Source organism: Physeter macrocephalus, chromosome 7 (genome assembly GCF_002837175.3).
Source record: "Physeter macrocephalus isolate SW-GA chromosome 7, ASM283717v5, whole genome shotgun sequence".
NCBI lineage: Eukaryota > Metazoa > Chordata > Mammalia > Artiodactyla > Physeteridae > Physeter > Physeter macrocephalus.
The window spans coordinates 140,840,839-140,863,883 of record NC_041220.1 but is presented as its reverse complement, the minus strand read 5'-3'; the positions used below and the strand labels follow the sequence as shown (position 1 = coordinate 140,863,883).

Here is a 23,045-nt window from a genome sequence, read left to right as displayed (position 1 = left end):
GCTCAGTGGTTGAGAGTCCGCCTGCCGATGCAGGGGACACGGGTTCATGCCCCGGTCCAGGAAAATCCCACATGCTGCGGAGTGGCTGGGCCCGTGAGCCATGGCCGCCGAAACTGCACGTCTGGGGCCTGTGCTCCGCAACGGGAGAGGCCACAACAGTGAGAGGCCCGCATACCGCAAAAAAAAAAAAATAAAAAGCAATACTATTTAACAGCAGCAAAATATGAAAGGGTTAAGTTTAATGAAATAAGCAAAAAATCTGTACATAGAAAACTACAAAATACTGTCGAGAGAAATCAAAGACCTGAATAAATGGAGAGATATACCATATGTGTGGATTGGAAGATTTATGGTTTAAGAACAAAGTTGAAGGGCTTGCACACCTGATTTAAAGACTTACTGTGAAGCTGCAGTAATTGAGACAGTGTGGTATTGGTATACTGACATACATGTAGATCAGTGGAACATCACATAGACCCGTGTAAGGCTGATTGATTTTCAGTAATGGTGCTAATGTAATTCAGTGGAGAAAGGATAGTCTTTTTTTTTTTTTTTTAAAGATTATTTTTTTTTTGATGTGGACCATTTTTTAAGTCTTTATTGAATTTGTTACAATATTGCTTCTGTTTTTTGTTTTGGGAGTTTTTTTTTTGGCCCCAGGCATGTGGGATCTTAGCTCCCCGACCAGGGATCGAACCCGCACCCCCTGCATTGGAAGGCGGATTCTTAACCACTGGACCTCCAGGGAAGTCCCAGGATAGTCTTTTTAACAGATGAGGTGAAACAACTGGATATTCATATGCAAGTAAATGAACTACAGTCCTTTCTTGCATCGTACACAATGACTAACTCAAAATTGATTTAGAATTAAATGTTTAAACTGTAAAAAAAAAAAAAAAAAAAAAAATGGGGAGAAGCAGAGAAGAAAGTTTTCTCAGCTTTGAAACAGGCAATAATTCCTTAGATTGAACATAACAATCATGAACCTTAAAAGAAAAAAAATGATGACTTGAACTTCATTTAAATGAAAAGCTTCTACTTTTGTTTTGGGAGTTTTTTTTTTTGGCCCCAGGCATGTGGGATCTTAGCTCCCCGACCAGGGATCGAACCCGCACCCCCTGCATTGGAAGGCGGATTCTTAACCACTGGACCTCCAGGGAAGTCCCAGGATAGTCTTTTTAACAGATGAGGTGAAACAACTGGATATTCATATGCAAGTAAATGAACTACAGTCCTTTCTTGCATCGTACACAATGACTAACTCAAAATTGATTTAGAATTAAATGTTTAAACTGTAAAAAAAAAAAAAAAAAATGGGGAGAAGCAGAGAAGAAAGTTTTCTCAGCTTTGAAACAGGCAATAATTCCTTAGATTGAACATAACAATCATGAACCTTAAAAGAAAAAAAATGATGACTTGAACTTCATTTAAATGAAAAGCTTCTACTCCTTAAAATAATCCCATTAATAAAATGAAAAGATGGGAAGTTCCTGGCTGTCCAGCGGTTAGGACTCTGTGCTTCCACTGCAGGGGGCACAGATTCAATCCCTGGTGGGGGAACTAAGATCCTGCATGCCACATGGCTTGGCGGGCGGGTGGGACGGGGGGAAGGCAAGCCAAAGATTGGGAAAAAAATTACAATATATATATACCTATATTCAGAATATATAAGAGGACTTACATTCAGATTATATAATATATAATAATAAGTTGGAGATAATACATTAAACTGGGGAAAAGATTTGAACAGATAATTATCTGAATGGCCAATAAGCACACTTTATTTTATTTATTTTTAAAATATTTATTTATTTATTTATTTAACTTTTGGCTACGTTGGGTCTTAGTTGCGGCTCGCGGTCTCCAGAGCGCGTGGGCTCTGTAGTTGTGGCGCGTGGGCTTAGTTGCCCAGCAGCATGTGGGATCTGAGTTCCCCGAACACGGATAGAACCCACATCCCCTGCATTGGAAGGCAGATTCTTAACCACTGGACCACCAGGGAAGTCCCAAGCATGCTTTAAAATGCCCAGTATTATTAGCCATCAGGGAAACACAAAGTGAAAACACAAGGAGATACTACTACATGCTTATCATAGAGCGGTGAAAATTCCAGAGCGATAGCATGTTTGGAGAGGATGTAGAGCAGCTGGAACTCTCATACATTGCTAGTGGGGATGTAAAACAATACACCTGCTTTGGAAAATAATTCGACAGTCATTTTAAAACTAAGTGTACCACTACCATATGATCTGGTAATTTGATTTGTAAGTAGATATGGAATGGAAAGGAAGGGAGGGGCATAGCAAGGCATTAATAGGAGCATTACAGCCGTATGAAGAGAGGTCTGTCAGTACAGTGGGGTTCTCAGCAATAAAAAGAAATGATCTACTGATATATGCAATGACATGTATAAATCTTAGCATTATGCTAATTTAAAGAACTCAGATACAAAAGAGCCCGAGCTGTTGATTCCATACATATGAAATCATAGGAAAGGAAAATTTATAGGGATAGAAAGATTGGCGGTTGCCCGTGTGGGCGGGTGGTTGGATGGGGGAGTAGGTGGTGGGTGGTGGTAGTTGTGAGAGTTTGGTACGGGGGATGCAAGGGAGCCTTCTGGGGTGATAGAAGTATTCTGTTTCTTGATTGTGTTGGTAGTTAAGGGATGTCTACATTTATGGAAATCCATAGAACTGTATACTTAAAATGGCTGCAGTTTATTTACATATAAATACCTAAGTATTTTTGATTAAAAATAGGTGAAGTTGATTGAAAATAAATGACTTATTAGTTGAGACAGACTATCCTGCAAGTTTTGTATTATGCAAATGGCATTTCTTTTTAAATTACCCGTATAGACTGTAAGGTGGTTTTTTTTTTTGTCATTGTTATTTTTATTTGTTTTTTTTTTTCATTTATTCTCTTTTTTGTCATTGTTATTTATTTATTTTTTAATTTTTTTATTTTTTTGCGGCACGCGGGCCTCTCACTGTCGCGACCTCTCCCGTTGCGGAGTACAGGCTCCGGACGCGCAGGCTCAGCGGCCATGGCTCACGGGCCCAGCCGCTCCGCGGCATGTGGGATCTTCCCGGACCGGGGCACGAACCCGTGTCCCCTGCGTCGGCAGGCGGACTCTCAACCACCGCGCCACCAGGGAAGCCCTGTCATTGTTATTTTTAAATAAAAAAGTACTTTGATTTTTCTTCTTAGTTATACAGGAATATAGTACAAAACAATAAACTCAGACATACTGAGAAAGTGAAAATTCCTCTTTTATCTGCTCACCTCTCTTACTAGGTTATTAGTAGTTTGAGATATGTTCAGATTTTTTAATGCATTTGTAAAACAAATATGTATATAAATAGAATCATACAACAGTACTGTTCTGTTAACCATTTCCCCCCCACTTATTTGTATCCTGGACACTTTTCCATGGTGATTCGTGGCTATCTGTTTAACCTTTTAATTGATGTTGAAGAGTCTGTCGGTGTGTGGACGTGCAGTAGTTCCTCAGTCCGTGTGTGATGAGTGTGCTTTCTTTCTCTTTCTTGTCTTGTTTTTGCATTATGAACATCTTGGTTAGGGGACTTGTCTTCAAACTGTGTCTGCTTAGCAAGCACACTTTTTATTTTAGTGACATATTTATTTGAAATGGCTTCTGGGGGTAAACACTGGGGAGGAGATCAGTCCCCCCAGAGCTGCCACACTGCATATTTCATTTTAGATAAGGCTTTGAAGGTGACCACAGAAGAAAAAATGTGAAGCAAATGTATGTATTTTTTAATATACTCCTGAATTTCATGTCTTTCGATGTATCTCTAACCTATAGTGATAAAAGGATTACACCACCACTGCCTTCAGCTATTTTACGAATGTTGGTCTTTGGAAACTTTTGATGCCTGGAGAGCGATGACTTGAGTGCATTATAAAAGCACTTCATAAGTGAACACTGCAGTATTGCCCTGCTCCTGCCTCTTTACACTAAGAATCTCTCTCCTTGAATGGAAGTTTCTGAGCACTGTAAGTTGGTAGGATTGCCAGATAAAATGTAGGCTGTCCAGTTAAATTTGAATTTCAGATAAACAACAAATAACTTTTTACTTTAAGTATGTTCCAAATATTGCATGGGACATTCTTGACGTATTATTTGTTTATCCGAAATTCACATTTAAAGGGGTGTCTTGTGTCTGTATTTGCTAATTCTGACGGTCTTAGCTTATGGAGAGCTATGTAAGCTGTGCCAACACCTGCTGAAGCAGCGTTCACGCATTTTAATCATTGCATATTTTGGTGACTTGAGCAAGAGTGTGGTGACCCTAAATAAAATAACCTGGTGGATATGTAAGTTTTTAGTATATTATTGTAAAACAAAGACCCCCCCCCGATTCGTTTCTTTTCCACCCTTCTTCCCCAGTAAAAGTAGCTAACTCCGCCCTACAGTGCAAAGCAGTAATTACCTGCATATCTCTGTGCAGTGGCCACTGGCCCCTATCATTTGGCAGAAAAAAGCTCACGCAGTTACTCGCTATCATAGATTAGCAAATGTTGAATTTATGAGTAACTGTTAATATTAAAATTTATTGAGCTTTACCTTTCTTTGAACCAAGCTACAAATACTTAAATGCCAGTTTAGTTTATATGAGGTGTGTACTGTTGAGAAAGATATAGAAATTGACTTGATATAAAAATGGATTTGATATAAAAATGGACTCTTGCTCTCAATCATCTTATTATCTTGTCAAGGAGTTGGATCTGTAAACAGGTCATTATAATACAGGGTAATGCAGAGTGGTAATAATAGGTAAACGACTTGTCATGGAAGTACTTGGTATGGAAAAATTGATTCAGATTAGGGGGTTGTAGAAGACTCCCTGGAACTGTGTGCTGAGTGGATGAAAAGGAGTTGGACAGATAACGGGAGGTAATTTCAGCAGAAATCATGGACACTTTCACCTTTGGGACCAGTAGATATTTACTGTCTCGCAGTTCTGGAGGCTAGAAGTTTGAAAACAAGGTTTGGCAGAGTTGGTTCTTTTTGAGGGCTGTGAGAGAGCCTCTCTTCCATGCCTCTCTCCTAGCTTTGGTAGCTCCAGGTGTTCCTTGGTTTGTACATGATGTTCTTCTCCCTGTGACATTGTCTCCCCTCTGTATGTATCTCTCTGTGTCCGAGTTTCCCCTTGTTATAAAGACACAGTCGTATTGGATTAGGGCTCATCCTAATGATCCCATCTTAACTGGATCATCTGCAAAGACCCTATTTTCAAGTCAGCTCAGATTCACTGATTTGAATCAGTGAATCGGTATTTGGGGGTTAGGATTTCAGCATCTTTTAGGAGACACAGATCAATCCTTAACCGGTAGGTTGAGGGTTATATTTCACAGAATGTTAAAAACCATTGTTTAGTATGTTCAACTTTCCTTTTAGATAAAAGGGTATTCATGAAAACTTTTTGTATAAAGACGTAATACAAAAAATTCTGATTGTAATGTGAAAAGATGCCCTCCAAAGTTGAGAGCAAGTAGTAGGTTTAAATACTATTACTATGGTTACAGTGTAATGATGGGTATCACTAACTGAGTACTTACTTTGTGCTAGACACTGTGCTGAGTACTTTGTGGTATTTAATTTTCAAGGGACTTCGTGAGGTATGAGTTATTATTGTAACCTCTTTTTTTAAATATGAAGAAACTGAGGTTTAGAGAAGAACACAGGATGGGGGAACAGGGAGAGATGTTGATAATTTGTTCCATTTAGACATGTTAAGTTTGAAGTATTGGCTGAACATTCCTATAATGATGTTAAGTTGGTAGTTTAAAATTTGGTTCTGGAGTTCAGGAGATGGGCCAGAGTAGAAGACAGATATGTAGTAATTGTTAGTACAGACGTGCTATTTGAAACCGTAAGAATGGGTGGACTTGCCTGGGAAGGTAGTATAGAGTAAAGAGAAAGGAGGTGCTGAGGAGAGAACCTTGGTAATGTGGCTACATTTGAGTCGCTGGGAATGGAAGAAGAGTCAAGAGGAGATGCTTAAAAGCAGCGTGGTAGAAAGAGAACAAAAACGATGCAAGAAAGAATTTTTAAAATGAGGTGCTGGTCGGATCTTCCCTGGTGGCGCAGTGGTTAAGAATCCGCCTGCCAATTCAGGGGACACGGGTTCGAGCCCTGGTCCAGGAAGATCCCACATGCTGCGGAGCAACTAAGCCCGTGCGCCACAACTACTGAGCCTGCTCTTTAGAGCCCGCGAGCCACAACTACGGAGCCTGTGTGCTACAATTACTGAAGCCCACACGCCTAGAGCCCGTGCAACAAGAGAAGCCACTGCAATGAGAAGCCCGCGCACCGCAACGAAGAGTAGCCCCCGTTCACCGCAACTAGAGAAAGCCCGTGCACAGCAACGAAGACCCAACGCAGCCCAAGATAAAATAAATAAATAAATTAATTAATTTTTAAAAAATGAGGAGTTGGTCAGTGTATAAGAGTCTGCAGAAAGAGGTAAAGGAGAATGAAAACTGAGAATTTGGTCCTTACTGACATTTTGAGAGAGTAGTTTCAATGAGGTGGTAGAATCTAGAATACAAGGTATATGTAGATAAGGAGTCAAGGAGTTAGACTATTTTTTTGAGAGGTGTGTACAGGTGTAAGAAGCAAAGATCTGGAGTTCATTTAAAAGAGAAGAGTTGAACTTTTTTAATAAAGATTTTTGCTTTTTTTATGGTTAAAGGCAAGGAACCATAGAAATATTGAAACAATACAAAACCCAACTAAAGAATGGGTCCACAATCCTAGTTGGTGGGGAAGAGAGTATAGATAGAGGGACTGGCCTGTACAGAATTCCAGTCCTCAGGTATTTCACAGTTTAGAAAATTTATTTCCTACCGGTTGGGTATGGGTGGGGGAGTTCACAGTGGAAGATAATATGAGATTACTGTTACTATTAAAAATACTGGGGCTTCCCTGGTGGCGCAGTGGTTGAGAGTCCGCCTGCCGATGCAGGGGACACAGGTTCGTGCCCCGGTCCGGGAAGATCTCACATGCCGCGGAGCGGCCGGGCCCGTGAGCCACGGCCGCTGAGCCTGCGCGTCCGGAGCCTGTGCTCCGCAACGGGAGAGGCCACAACAGTGAGAGGCCCGCGTACCGCAAAACAAAACAATACTGGGCTTCCCTCGTGGCGCAGTGGTTGGGAATCTGCCTGCCGATGCAGGGGACACAGGTGCGTGCCCCGGTCCGGGAAGATCTCACATGCCGCGGAGCGGCCGGGCCCGTGAGCCACGGCCGCTGAGCCTGCGCGTCCGGAGCCTGTGCTCCGCAACGGGAGAGGCCACAACAGTGAGAGGCCCGCGTACCGCAAAACAAAACAATACTGGGCTTCCCTCGTGGCGCAGTGGTTGGGAATCTGCCTGCCGATGCAGGGGACACAGGTTCGAGCCCTGGTCTGGGAAGATCCCACATGCCGCGGAGCGGCTGGGCCCGTGAGCCACAACTACTGAGCCTGCGCGTCTGGAGCCTGTGCTCCGCAACGGGAGAGGCCGCGACAGTGAGAGGCCCGCGCACCGCGATGAAGAGTGGCCCCTGCTTGCCGCAACTAGAGAGAGCCCGCGTGCAGCAACGAAGACCCAACACAGCAAAAATAAGTAAATTAATTAATAAATTCCTACCCCCAACATCTAAAAAAAAAAAAATACTATTAGATTTTAGAAGAATGAAAGAAGTTATAAGTCCCTTGGACTATATATAAATATTCATTGCTTGGGTCAATACTAGTGTAAATGCCGGTTATGATGTTGCTTTCTGAGTTTCTAATGAGTGGAGACCTCATCAGTTTTTACCTATCCCATGCTTCTCTTTAATAGCTGTTGTTTAGCTGGGTGGTACTGACTGTGGGCTGTGATTATAAAGCTGATCAAGGAGCATGAATGAAGGTTCAGCTGTCAGTGTACCCCATTTGTGAAAAAGAATTTTTTTCTGATGTTAGCAAGTTGGACTCATCTTTTGCCTTATACAGAGTAGGAAATTCAAGGTTAATAGTCAGTGTGTACTGGCTTTTTTAAAAGTCACTGTATCTTTGTAGTTTATTTAAAAATTTTGTGCAATGTTTTATACAAAACAAGAGTGTATAAAATATATATGTTTCAACTTAAGAATAACAAAAAGAGGACATATTACCTATTGCTCAGTTTAAAAAGTAGAAACTATTAGTATTTTAGAATACTGAGTGTGCCCCACCTCCTATCCCCATCCCTGTTCCCAGAGGTGCCATTATCCTGACTTAATGTGTTTACATTCTTTTTTTTTTCTTTTTTTTTTTTGCGGTACGCGGGCCTCTCACTGTTGTGGCCTCTCCCGTTGCGCCGTCGGTGTGAGGGTTTTTAAAAAGTGCTTCAGATGATTCTAATGTGCAGCCAAATTTAGGTGCCACTGCTTAAGCTTTTGAACCGCTGCTACTTATTTTCACCTCATCTTTTTATATATGCAATATAGTTACAATGAGGTTTTTTTTTTTTTCTTTTTTTTTTTTGCGGTACGCGGGCCTCTCACTGTTGTGGCCTCTCCCGTTGCGGAGCACAGGCTCCGGACGCGCAGGCTCAGCGGCCACGGCTCACGCGCCCAGCCGCTCCGCGGCGTGTGGGATCCTCCCGGACCGGGGCACGAACCCGTGTCCCCTGCATCGGCAGGCGGACTCTCAACCCCTGCGCCACCAGGGAAGCCCTGTTTACATTCTTTTACTTTTCTTTACAGTTTTATTGTCTGTGGATATTTCCTAAGCAACATATCATTTACTTTGAAAAAATGAATAGTGTACCAAGCTAACTGAGTTAGGAAGGGACAGCATTACCATAGTTAGATGAAAGCTTCCAGGAAACAAGCTGACTAGTCAAGGCATCAGGTTCACTGAGCTTGAAGATTTTCTACTCAGGTAATCATGAAGCAGTGTAATGAGTTAATTTTGGAAACACAGGACACCATCTTGGTCAGGTATCTGTCATTGCTATAGTATGGTCCGGCTATTGCAGGTTTGTTCAGCAAGTATATGGTCACATGGAAAGAGTGCTGTTCTTTATTTTTGGTTTCTGAGCTCTTGGTGGTCTTCCAACACTTTAGGAATAGATTAAAGCAGAATCTTTACCTCATCTGGGAGGTGAAAATGAGTGGTCTCAGCTGATCCAGGTAGTAAGGCAAGGTGGAGTGAGTAGGTACCTCAAGACAAGCCAGATATAAATAAAAATCTGGAATAGGCCTATCTGGGCATCCTGTCCTTAGGAACAATGTCAGTGGTTATCTTGGTGATGACAGTTTCAGGAGTCACGTCACTACAACTGAACTAGTTGCCCTTTAAATCCAGTGCGCAGCTGGCATCCTGGAACTTCTCTTCACAATCCAGTCCTCCTAAAGATTACTGTTGTCTCTTCCCATATTGGATCTTCTATGTTCTGTATCCTAAGTTATCGTCTTTACTAAAAATTTACTTTTTTGGTGGAATACTCTCTCCAGTTGCTTCTTGAGAAAAGATGCATGGAAGGTAAACATTTTGAGGTCTTTCATGTCTGAGAAAATATCTTTATGCTACTTTCATAAGATGGTTTGGGTGAAGAATTCTAGGTTAGAAATAACTTTCCTTTATAATTTTGAAGAAATGTCTCCATTGTCATCTTCCTTCCAATTTGACTGTTGAGAAGACTCAAGTCTGAGTCCTGATTCTTTGTATGTGACCTGTATTTTCTTTCAAGAATCTTATAGAATCTTTTTTTTGTTCCCTGATTGTGATATTTCCCAATGGTGTGCCTCAGTGTGGGTCTCATTCTTTATTTGTTTATACTAAACACTTGGTAGCCCCTTTCAAATGGACAGCTCATATCCTTCAGCTCTAGGAAAATTTCTGAAATTCTTTCATTTCCTTCCAACCTCCCCCGCACCCCCCATCTCTGGAACTCCTGTTATTCAGATATTGGTCCTCCTGGGCTGGTCCTCTAATAGTGTTCCTGTTTCTCTCCCTGTGACTTTTTGGGTTTTTTTGCCTCGAGGCATGTGGGATCCTAGTTCCCTGACCGGGAATCGAACCGACACCCCCTGCATTTGAAGAGCAGTCTTTTTTTTTTTTTTTTTTTTTAATGTATTTATTTATTTTTGGCTGCGTCAGGTCTTAGTTGAGGCATGCAGGATCTTTCACTGTGGTGCGCAGGCTCTTCATTGTGCCGTGTGGGCTTCTCTCTGGTTGTGGCACACGGGCTCAGTAGTTGCTGAGTGCGGGCTCTCTCCTTGTGGTGTGTGGGCTCAGTTGCCCCGCGGCATGTGGGATCTTAGTTCCCCAACCAGGGATTGAGCCTGCGTCCCTGGCCTTGGAAGGCAGATTCTTAACCACTGGACTGCCAGGGAAGCCCCCCGCTTCTCTCCTATATCTTTTTTTCTCTGGTTCCTGGAAGGCTTGCCTCAATTTTATTCTCCATGCCTCTTTTTTCATTTCAGTTATTGTGTTTTTAATTTCTAAGAACTCTATTTTTTTAATGTTCTTTATTAAATTGTATTCTGTTCCTGTTTTATGGATATAGCTTCTCTTATCTCTGTGAAAAATATGAATATATAAATGTATATGTATGTAAATGATGTTTTGTGTTAGAGGCGTTTCCTTGGGTGACTATAATACTTGGCTGTCTGCTCATGATTAAAGGTGGAGGACGAAAAAGCTGATTGGGAACTCTGTTTTTGGTACAGCACTGATACTAGCAAATGTGCCTTTATACCTCAAAGATGCTCTTGTTTTTCTCTCTCCAGAAAGTAACTCTCCAATCTTCTGCTGAGGTGGGGAAGGGCCCGTTGCCTAGCATCATGGAGGAGGGAGCAGGTCTAGGAATAAAAGTGCTTTTCAAACAACTTTCATGGAATCTTCCTTGTTTTAACCCCCCTCTTCTTTGTCCGTCACCTCCTGCTCCTCTGTTTCCAGAAGTAATTGGTATTGCCTTCTGTGGATTCTCCAGTGTAAAGTGTGTTGTGTCTCATTTATTTTTTTGCTGCCAGGCTATGATTTGGCTTTCCTGGGTCTGCTAAACCACTTAATAATATTCATCCATCCACTATCAGTCTTTCAAGATTTTGTTGCTCTTATCTCTTCTTATGAGTTCATGTCTAAAAAAGTCTTTTATAGCATTTTAGTGGGCTTTCATGAGAGAGTGAAATTATATGCATGTTTTTAATTTGCCATCTTAATCCTAAAGCCCTGATTATTTAAAATGTTTAATATATGTCTCACCTCTTGAGACGTGAAAAGATTATTAAAATTAGCCCTTTTCATCTCTCGCTTTGGTTTTTACATTCATGTTTATAATACATGACACTCGTTTGAACTCCTTGAGACTATATGAACTCAAGGATTTATAAGTGAATCCAGAATTTGTGAATAAAGAGGTTGATTGTTTTTTAAATTTGCTCTTGTAGGAAAGTGGAAAGGTTTCTGAATATCCAGCAGTGATTGTGGAGCCAGTTCCAAGTGCCAGATTAGAGCAGGGCTATGCAGCCCAGGTTCTGGTTTATGATGATGAGACTTATATGATGCAAGATGTGGCAGAAGAACAAGAAGTTGAGACCGAGAATGTGGAAACAGGTAGACATCTCATTAAATGTTCATTATTTATAACTTTCTCATTTTGTAAGTGTCAACATTACTATTGCCAATTGAATAATATACCAAAAAACCTCTTTTTAATGCTATTTAGTATAGCTTGGAAACAAGTGAAATATTTCTTGTTTAAGGGAGTTTATATATGTAAAGTTCTACATTATAATTCTTTGAAGTCCAACAGAGTCTCATATCATGGACCCTCAGGACAAAATTACAGACCCATAATAATAAAACTATTTTTGTCATTTTTTTTTTCTGGGAGTGGAAGTATTGACTGGTTGTTATTTATTTGTAGAAGTCAATAGACTAGTATACTAGTTTTTTTTAATTCAAAAAATAAATACAGTATTCTCATTCCATAGTAGATTAGAGTTTCTTTTAACCAATATCGGAGCAGTGTGATTTCTTTTTTCCTAGCTTAGAAGCATCTTTGTCGTAGTCTATCAGATTCCTCTTCCCTTTTTGTCTTCTTAGAAATTTTGGTATTTCAGTATGTCTGTCGTGAGATAACTGTATGTTTAATTGGGCATTAGTATGTATAATTCTTGGAGAAACCTTTTCATTTTTGCCATTGACCATAAAGAAAAAAGAGTTTTTTACCAGAAGGACTATAGGGACAATTTTATAATAATAAACATTAAATTTATCTGTATCAGTTAATAGAGAAAAAGAATCCTTATATTTGGTTTACAATCCTAATAAAAATTCTTAATACTTTAGATAAATTTCGTTAAATGTAGCAGTCTCATGATTAAAAATTTTGTGTATGTGATGTCTTTCTGCTTGTTGAGGCCCAGTAGCACTCCCTAGTTCTTTTTTTTTTTTTTTTTTTGGTTGAGCTGAGGGGTTGGAAGTTACCTTGCTCTTTGGAGCAGTGATGACAACAGTGCCAGCAAACCCCACGTGCAGTGGTAATCAAGTCATTTTATCGAAACAGGGAGCTAAACATTTCATGAAGTCTTTGTGAGTGTAGTCTGGAGTGGCACTTGATTACAGTGCAAGTGGCAGGAAGATACGCATGTTTTCTTTTGAGAGTTTGGAGAGCTTTCCAGTCCGAAGCTAGAAGGTTAGTGGTAGAGATGAATTTTCTTCTTGAGGAAAAGAATAAGAAGAACTTACAAACGTATTATGCAGGATGATATCTTGAAGTAGATATTGTAACTGATTTTATTATAGGAGCATAACTAAATAGAAAACTCATGGGACAAGGAAAAAGTATGATAGCTTAAGTTGAATGAAAAAAGTAGAACTGATTGAAATTTCTGGAAAATGTTTTGATCAAAAAAAAAAAGGGAAGACTGCTTTTGGTAGCAAATTGGAAACTTTGAAAAATGAAAACTACAGCGCCAAATTTGCGTCAGTAGAAATTTAAATTCACGTTAAAATACCAGAGCATGTTGACCAAATCTTAATCGTAGTACACTTGATGGTCAGCAGTTCATTAATTTAAATTAATCTGGTAAAAACAATTCCAAATAGGAAGTGAATATAATCCATTTAAGGGATTTTATTTTCTTTGTCTTCTTGAACTCTGAGGGTGATGATATCATTTGCAGGGCAAAGATATGAGTGATTATAATATTGAAAAGAGGATGTACAAAGTCTGGATAAAAGAACAATTGCTTTTGTGGTATTTTAAAAGTAGTTTTTGTATACTTGATAATGTTTTTTTAGGTTTATTTTTCTTCAACACTAAAAGGAAATTTTGGTAAATAACTTACCTTATTCTAAAATAGTCTAAAAGTAACCTGAGAAGTTCATCTTACATTTTCTTTTTAATTCCATTCTGGCTCATGGATTTTTTAAAACCCACTTTACCTCTAAAATCCATATTACTTCTAAAAATAAGACTAGTATAGTGTAGCTATTCTTGGCTCTCCTTATAGAAGAACACTGTAAAATGCAGAATTCAGATACCGCTCTTTTTAAGGCAATGCCAAATTCAGACTGAAAACTACTTGCTTGTACATCCGTAATCAGAACAGTTTAATACACTCACATTTATTTATCATAAGGCCTGCAGAACTTGGAGACTACAATATACTAATTTATTTAAAAATAACATGGCTCATAGTAACTTAGTAAGATTGTTAATATACATAGTTTAGTTTAGAATCAGTTAATCTGAGCTTAATTTTGAGACCTAAGCTTTTTTTTTTTTTTTGGTACGCGGGCCTCTCACTGTTGTGGCCTCTCCCGTTGCGGAGCACAGGCTGTGGACGTGCAGGCTCAGCGGCCATGGCTCACGGGCCCAGCCGCTCCGCGGCATGTGGGATCTTCCCGGACCGGGGCGCGAACCCGTGTCCCCTGCATCGGCAGGTGGACTCTCAACCACTGCGCCACCAGGGAAGCCCTGAGCTTAATTTTGTTTCTGCTTAAAGACTAAAATGCATTTTTAAATGAGTTGAAATATAAATAAATTTTCATTCTCCTGATATCTAGAACCTATGTAGATGAAGGAAGGTTGTTATGACTTAATGTAATGCATATTTCCTTTTAGGTAGTGGATTAGGATTGGGTTCATTTCTTGTGGTGATAATAAATTTTTAACTTAAATCCCAGATATATGTAGGTTTTGGAGAGGAAGATGACTGGGAAGTAAAGGAAAGGAGTATTTATAAGATGGCTACAGCAGTTTCTGTTTGGTGAATTGGTGGAAATGAGATCTGTAGAGAATAAGATTTCCTTTCGTACGTCTAGGAAATACTTCCTGGAATGCTCCTACATTATAATTTATATTAGTCTAAAAAGTGTTCATAATTATATTTATTGATCTGTTATATCAGTTCTCTGCATGTTCTCATTGAAGTTTTTTTTCTTTTATTCCTGTATACCCATGCATATATATCCATACCAGAAACAGTATTCATGGTGTCATCCAGGCAGGAGTACTAAAGCCATATAATTATGTACATTTAGCTGTCTTCATTATTTTGTGTATAAAATGATTTCTTATTTTGTTAGTAGTAATTATAGGCTATCTTGCTTCATTTTTTTATAGACTGAACATCTGCATTTCCCTCACAGAGCTTGTGTGTAATAGTAATCCTCTCTTAAATTATATAGGAAAAACCAAGTATATTTTAAAACTTTAAAAATAGACATATTCATCTCAACCTGTAAATTGCTTTTTGATAATAACTGAAGTTTAGTAATCATAAAGAGCCTTTGAGGAGTAGTAACGAAGTGTGCATGAAGGGTGGTCTCGACTCTGGCAGGCCGAAATACCTCTGCCAGTGGCTGCAGAGTCCAGCAGTTTCTGGAGGCCTCTGGAGAGGGATGTGGCGAGTTGGGGGTGAAGAGGAGTCTCTTGGATTCCCTACTAAGATGTGGAAATTCAGTTTTTATGTTCACTCCTTAAATATATATATATATATATATATAATATTATATTTATATTTTATATATATATATAAATTTTAATAGGTTATTACAGATTACCATGTAAAAAGTAACAAGTTTATACCAGTGCAATCAATAATAGATAAGTTCTTCTCAGAATCTTTTAGGACTTGGCTGCAAAGGTTGAGCTGTTGAGAATCTGCTTCTTCATCTTGCACCTTAACTTAAACTATATTTATCCTCATAACCTTCCACTTTAATTTATGAGAATATATCAATAAATACTTCATTATGTGCTGGGGCACTGTGTTCAACATGTGTTTTTCCCTCAAGGTGGTAGTAATTTATATTTTGCGGATTGGGCAGATAGCAGGTAGGCGAAAGATATAAAGAAGTGTAGAATCAGACTTAACTGCTGGGGCACTGTGTTCAACATGTGTTTTTCCCTCAAGGTGGTAGTAATTTATATTTTGCGGATTGGGCAGATAGCAGGTAGGCGAAAGGCACGTAGACTGAGGGAAATAGACTTAACAAATGGGTGGGGTGTAGAAATTTGAGATATGTTTAGAAGATACTGAGTAAATAAGATCTTAATAGGAGGTTCCGTTAAGAACTGTGACTAGATTGTGATTTGAACCGAAGAGTTAGTAATTAGCCATATAAGAGACAAAGATTTGGAAGGTTTTGAGTATAAAGTACTAAGTGATTAGTATCTCAGTAGATAGAGAATGAATTGTAGGGAAAAGATGAGGCAAAAAGACTAGCTCTTTTAGTATGTATGACTCAGGGATGGCTTGAGAAGTATTAAAAAAAGGTAGAAGCAATGGGAACAGAAGGGGCTTATATAAGCACTTCTACTGTGTAAGATCTAATAAGACTAGGCATGATAGATTAGGGGGAGAAACATAGATAGGTAAGGTATTACTCAGTTTTTGGACCCTAATAATGGCGAAAGTATCATAAAGGGTTTTGAGGAAGGCAAGACTGTTTGGGGAAGCAGATAAATTTGATAATAAGCATGTTGATTTTGATCTGAAGCAGAGCATCTAAGGGGAAATAATTAGGTATTTAAAGATGTACAAATGTATGTTCAGTGCCCCATCACAGAGAGAGGGCATATTCAAATTAGGATAATTAGGATAATTTAAGGAATGTTTTAAGCAATGGCTAGTTACAAATGTGTCAGCAAGTGTAGGTAACCGTAAGTGATGGGGTGGTACTCCAGAGCTAGCAGTAGCAGAGCTGTTTCTGTCCTTTGGCCCAAGGGCCAAACAGAGGGAAGGGTTACTGGAACCCAGAAGGAGAGCCCTGGAGAGAGGGTTACCTTGAGAGGATCTGGGTCCTTTTAGCTGACTTGAGGGCAGTGCCACAGAGAGGGAGCCAGGCAAGTCAGCCTCCTGGGACAGAGTGAAGGGTGGAGTATAGATCCGTAGGGGCAAATGGAAGGTTATCTATCTAGTACAACTGAAGCTTAGTCCAGAAAGGTCAGGCAGAGACCAACTTGGGATCATCCTCACGGAAGCCATGGAAATAAATGAAAACTCCAAGGGGAAAGGAATTTGAGAGATTTCCCCAAGGGGAAGATTTTTAAATTCTATATTTGTCACTCTGTGATAGAGAACAAAGGACACAGAATTAAGAAGTTAACTTTAGGGAATGTTTACATTTTGAAGACAAGAAGAAGAGCCAAAGCGTAGTCAAATATAATAAAAAATCCTGGGTGACTAATCCTGAGCTTAAATTTTTTTTTTTTTTTTTTCTTTTAAGCCTTTTAAGTGGCTCTCTTTAGGAGGAAAGGGAAGACTGTTGATTGGGTTAGTAGTCCTGGTTTCAGGTTTCCACCTTATCGCTTACTTGGTTGGCAGTGTTGAACTGTTTCAGAGTCCATCCCACTGTCGTAACATAGGAATTCAGTGTTGTGAGGATTATAGAAAATAAACGTATAAAGCCCAGCGCTGGGATGTAAGCGCTCTGTAAGTGTTCCTTAACTTCATTAAAACCTTTCCTTGTGCCTTCAGACATGGAGAAGGTCTTTTATACATTAAAACAACATTTGTTTAATACTTCTCTGTTGTAGTTTTCTCTTTCCGTTCACTTTGACTTTTTAAAACGACAAATGTTTTATACCTTGTCTGTTATTTTTCCTCTTCATTCCTTCCTTAACTTACTGTGCTCTGGCATCTACATTTATCATTCTCCTGAAGCTCTTTGTTTATCAGATTTCCAAGTCCACTCCTCTACCAAATTCATTGACTCACAGAATCATCCAGAAGTAGAGCCTTTTAAATCTGGCCTTCCTATCTACAGAAACACTGTATTCTAGCAGTTTTCCTTTCTGCCCTTCTCATGGCTGTGCTATTTATGCTTCTGAGCTTTTGCTCAAATATAGTTTTCTATCAAGAATGTCTTTAAGTATTATCCATTCCTTCAGGCCCAACCACATGAAGCTGTCCACAGCAATTGTGGCCTACGTTAAACACTCCCTTTCCTGACCTTCTGTGAGACCATCTGGATTTAGACACATGATCATTGACTTTCTTACACTGTTCTTGTGTGTATACTCTTTTTGTTTTCAAAGTGAGCATACAAGCCCCTGAGTACAGAGCCCATATTTTTATTTTGTTGAATATAGCATATAATACAGAGTTTAACACATAGCTGTTAAGAAATACAGACTGAAGCAAATTGAGTTTTGACTTAGAATTGCAGTATAATGAAGAACCATCTGTGTAAAATCTTAAATATGTTTTCTTTTTTGTGTGTATGCTCAATATTGAATACCGTAGGGTTATTTAAAATATAAAAAGGTAGTCATCCAAAAAACATAAATATGGTCATCCAAAATATATCAAAGCCATAATGTTGTCATACTTAGATTAACTTCATCTTAAAATCACAGTAAGTTTTAGTCATTCTTGCTTACACCTAAATTTGATTTTTTTAAAAATAATAAAAGCAATACGTGTTCATTGGAAAAACTGGAAAGTATTACAAAGAATAAACAGTGAAAATCACCCATAATCTTACCAGTGAGGGGACAGTAACTACCACTTTTCTAAATTTCCCGCTGGTCTTTTTTAATGTGTGTTTTAAGCATAATTAACATCATGTTATGTAATACACGTAGACTTATTTATTCATCTTTACTGACAGACATTGGCTCAAAGGGATCTGGTAGCTTCCTACTTCTCTCTTCTGCTCATTGGGAACAGGACTTTGGTTTTTAACCAAGTTTCAAAACATAAAAGGTTGGTCTTATTAGTTAAAGTAATTATCAAGAGAACTTAGAAAACTTTTTTTTTTTTTTTGTGATCAACAAAATTGTGTTTAGAGGTTAGTTGAAAAGATAGATGAATGATAAGAATTTTTATATAGTTCAACAAGAAAGTAGTGCTTTTTTTAAATAAATGAAAGTTCAGGTTTTTGAAATGCAGTTTTAAAAAATAAAACCAGATTTCTATTGAAAAATAAGATAGGGAACCAAATTTCTTTCTTGAAGACTCTCAAGACTAGGTTGACCTCATGATGAGCTGTGATAACTTTTGTATGTGTTATACCATCAGAAATCCTCCCTGTGGCACAAAAGGACTCTTTTAATTAGAAAATATTGTTGCCACAGGGAGGTAGAAGATCGACATGAAAAACTGGGGATCTGAAAAGGAGCCCCTACCCTAGGATTACCTGAAGGTGAAACAGATTGAGCCAGAAGGAAGACAATGCTGGTAGGTTGGTCTTTAATTTATTAAGAATGTTTGCAATTTTACATTTAACTACAATGATTTCAGCTATGTTTCCGTATTTTTGTTTAAAGGATGACAACGATCCCTCCTTGTGGAGGGAGAAAGATTATAATAGTATTTTTCCCCCTAAGGAATCTGCTGTCTAAGTTAATCCCCTGCCGTGTCCCTAATATCTGTTTCCTCTATAGACAAAGCTCTAGGTCTGTCTCCCGCCTTCACTTACTTCGAAGTTACCACTGACTGAACATCTCCAAGTCTTTTTTTTTTTTTTTTTTCATTTGTGTTATTTCTGCTTCTAATCTATACTTTTTCCTAAAATAATTTTTTAAGAAGTGTTTTCTTTCAGTTATCTATTTTCTTGAATTTAGCCTGGTCACTAGTTTTCTAAAAAGGTAAAATGTGAATCTTAAGTTTATTTAGTCTTGATTCTAGAATTGTTTTTATAGTTGAATTATAATTATACTATTATTTAGATTAGTTAGAAAGCCTTATTAGAGAGAAGTTTTCTAAAAAGGTAAAATGTGAATCTTAAGTTTATTTAGTCTTGATTCTAGAATTGTTTTTATAGTTGAATTATAATTATACTATTATTTAGATTAGTTAGAAAGCCTTATTAGAAGTTTTTAATATTTTATTAACAGTATTTCATTTAAGATGCCATCAATTGTAAGAAACGTTATTTTTAGACCACTAAAAGAAAAACCTGCTGGCAATTACAAATTTTAGGATATCGTCAATTGTAAAATACATCCTGATTTCAGAGACGTCAAAATGTGAAAAAATGTATGTCTTAGAATTAATGAAATATGTTATCATGCAATTCTGAATCGTCCTGAAATTCCCATTATCTGGGAACTGGATTTTAAAATATCAGGTTCATGAAAAATGGAGGGGAGTTGCAGTTGTGGAAGTCCCTGTGTGTGCCGAGTATGATCTTTAAATTCTTGACTGTCATTTAAGAGAGGGTATTTAAAAAACCGTTGAACTCTACTGTTTAACAGTATACAAAGTAACCATATAAGGTATTCAATTACGGAGGGTATAGAAGATGAAAAAGTATTTCAATAAGATGCTTTTACTTAATCAGTAGGTAGAGCTTGGGAATTCCCTGGTGGTCCAGTGGTTAGGACTCGGTGCTTTCTTGGGCCCTGGTCAGGGGACTAAGATCCCACAAGCAGCACGGCCAAAAAAAAAAAAAAAAAAAAGTAGAGTTTTATCGTAATTGTCAGTTTTTAATTGGATTTTGTGATCTAGAAAGAAAATGAAATGAAGCTTCTTCTGCTTTCTAAACTCTCATTTTAAAACAGGATCCTTCAAGGGCTCTCTAAAGTAGCCACTGATTTTTAGTGCGCCTTGAATATATGTTTTACAGATTATTAATTAAGTGAAGGAGAGTGGCCAAAAGCTAAGAACTACCCTGTCAATTAATAAAACAAATGAAAAGGAATGATTTTTAAATGGTATTTGTGTACTTTCCAGGAAACATCTATTTTATATAAAAGGAAAGATAAGTATATCCAGACAGTCGATCATTAGAGGATATTTGTTTAATTTGGGAAACTAGTAGCATTCATCCCTTTGCACTCAGACTTGTTTTTTTAAACACTAATTAACTTCCAATTTTATATATAACAAACAATGTGTCTAAGTACTACAGTTCTGTTAATTCAAACTGAGGAGAGGGCTAAATACAGATTATATGGAATTTTAAATGAGTAGCACACAAGGTTATAAGTGTTGCCAAGTAGGGATAGCTCAGACTTCGTAGATATACAAACAGGAATGCTTTAAAACATTTCTCTAGGCAAATCCATACATTCATTCCTCAGCCAGCTCTCGCTGAGGACCAGCAGTGTGTCAGGCTCAGCTGAATATCTTGTGGGGAGCCCTGTCTTTGCCCTCACCAGGCTTTCAGCTTTGTGGAGAAGATGAACAGTTAAACACGTTGTTGCAATAAAATGTGATGAGTTAACGCTGTGATAGGATTAATGAAAGGTTTAGAGGGTATACAGTAGGGGAACCGCTAGGAGGTCAGAGAATGCCTCCCTGAGGAAGTGACATTTAAACAGGTTTGAAGGGTCTGAAGCAATTAGCCAAGCAGAGAACAGCATGTCTGAAAGTCTGGAGGAAGGAGAGCATGGCCTATTTGATTTGCAGAAAGGAATTCAGCATGGCTAGAATATGGATTATGAGAAGGAAAGGGGATGAAAATGAGGCTAAAGAGGTAAAATCTTTTTTTTTTAAATGACATGTCACTTTAAATTTTTTATTTATTTAAGGCTGTGTTGGGTCTTCGTTTCTGCGCGAGGGCTTTCTCTAGTTGCGGCGAGCGGGGGCCACTCTTCATCAAGGTGCGCAGGCCTCTCGCTGTCGCGGCCTCTCTTGTTGCGTAGCACAAGCTCCAGACGCGCAGGCTCAGTAGTTGTGGCTCACGGGCCCAGTTGCTTCGCGGCATGTGGGGATCCTCCCAGACCAGGGCTCGAACCCGTGTCCCCTGCATCGGCAGGCAGATTCTCAACCACTGCGCCACCAGGGAAGCCCTAACTCTGAAAGCTTTGTACCTGTGTTTTGGGCCTTATCTAAAGGGCAAGGGGAAGCCTTTTAAGAGTTTTAAGCAAAGTATGTTTTTTATACAAATTTAGTTGTTTCCAGAATACTGAGTACTGTAAAATGAAAAGTAAAGGAAGACAATCAAAGCATTACCTAAAATAAAGACTGAACTCCTTAGCTCCTCATTCACAGTTCCCTAATTTTAAGCTAGTTGACTATTGTTATTCACTTTCCACTAAATTGTCTGCCTCTGCAGATGCGGGCTATAGATGTGCTTATTGCCCATACTAAGCTAAAAGTTACAGAGATTCAGGTATTTGCACAAGTAGCATTTCTTTTTGGAATCAAAAGGTGGGTGCTTTGGTATAATGCTGTTTCAGGAGAAGGAATCACTGTCCCTTATGCATCCCCCATGCCCCTTTGTAAATTTGGAAAAGGGCCTATACGTTTTCTCAGATTTGTGAAGGGGCCTATAACTTAGAGGAGGTCAGGAACACTTTTAACACGGCTAATAACAGTTAACTTTTGTGTGTTTTTAAAATCTTTTTATATCGTGGGCCTCTTTGGCCATATGGTGAAGCCTGTGGACCTTCTCTCAGGACAATGTTTGTAAATACGTGAAATACCTAGGGTTGCCAAGGAACGAAATATATTGAAATGTAGCATTCAGGCTATTTTTAATTGTGACATATTAATGCATATGTTTCTTTAATAATGCATTAAATAATGAGATCTAGTGGCAGATCTAATTTACTGCTGTAATTTCCAAGTAGTGACCGTAAAGTGTATTTTGAGATATATGTAACAACTATGATATGATATGAAACTATTTCATGATTTCTGTTGGTCCTGAGTCACAGATACTGTGAAAACTACTGTGGTTTGTACTTTTATTTAAAATTAAAGTGGTAAATTTCAGTTAGAATCTAAAAAACAGTCTTATTTTACCTGTCCTCCATATTCTGTCTTATTTCTGCTTTCCTTCCCTAATAACGCATAGTAGGGATCTGAATACAGTTTTATGATCTCTGATAAGGAAAAAGAACCTCTCAACTATATACTGGTAGTTTTTCATGTCACTTAATGGATTGACTTAATTTAACTTCTTCTAAAAACATTCTAACGTTTGAACATTAAGTACATTTCTTTAAAGCCTCATCTAGTATTTTATGACCTTTTTGTTGGCTTGAGATCCCTTCTATTTCCATGAGAAAAATTTCTGTGGCCAGTGGCTCTCAGACTTGAGCATACGTCAGAATCATCTGGAATGCTTGTTAAAACACAGATTGCTAGCCCCACCTCCAGGATTTGTGACTTAGTGAGCTGGAATTCAAGAATTTGCATTTTTTAAAATATAAATTTATTTATTTATTTATTTTTGTCTGCGTTGGGTCTTTGTTGCTGCACGTGGGCTTTCTCTAGTTGCAGCGAGCGGGGGCTACTCTTCGCTGTGGTGCGCGGGCTTCTCATTGCGGTGGCTTCTCTTGTGGAGCACGGGCTCTAGGTGCGCGGGCTTCAGTAGTTGTGGCTCACGGGATCTAGAGCGCAGGCTCTGTAGTTCTGGCACATGGGCTTAGTTGCTCTGCGGCATGTGGGATCTTCCCGGACCAGGGCTCGAACCCGTGTCCCCTGCATTGGCAGGTGGATTCTTAACCACGGCGCCACCAGGGAAGTCCCGAGAATTTTCATTTTTAACAAGTCCCCAGGTGATGCTGATGTCAGTACTGCTGGCCCAGGGATCATGCTTTGAGAACCAGTACCTCGGCTGTTGGGAATGTTAGCACCAAAAGAGAGCTTCTGC

General features: G+C 38.8%; 1 protein-coding gene across 9 annotated transcripts in view; it reads left to right on the top strand.

Moving 5' to 3' along the window:
• Nucleotides 1-23,045, top strand: part of ELF2 (E74 like ETS transcription factor 2) — a 96,613-nt gene that overhangs the window by 36,197 nt on the left and 37,371 nt on the right. For 5 of the 9 annotated variants that reach the window (XM_024119173.2, XM_024119174.3, XM_024119177.3 and 2 more), the window contains exon 4: nt 11,429-11,594. In XM_024119173.2, coding sequence (XP_023974941.1) covers nt 11,429-11,594 — 166 coding nt within the window. Of the gene's footprint in view, nt 1-11,428; nt 11,595-18,573; nt 18,677-23,045 lie in introns of those variants that run through there. The other 4 variants (XM_007103840.3, XM_007103837.3, XM_007103839.3 and 1 more) reach the window with 1 other exon arrangement.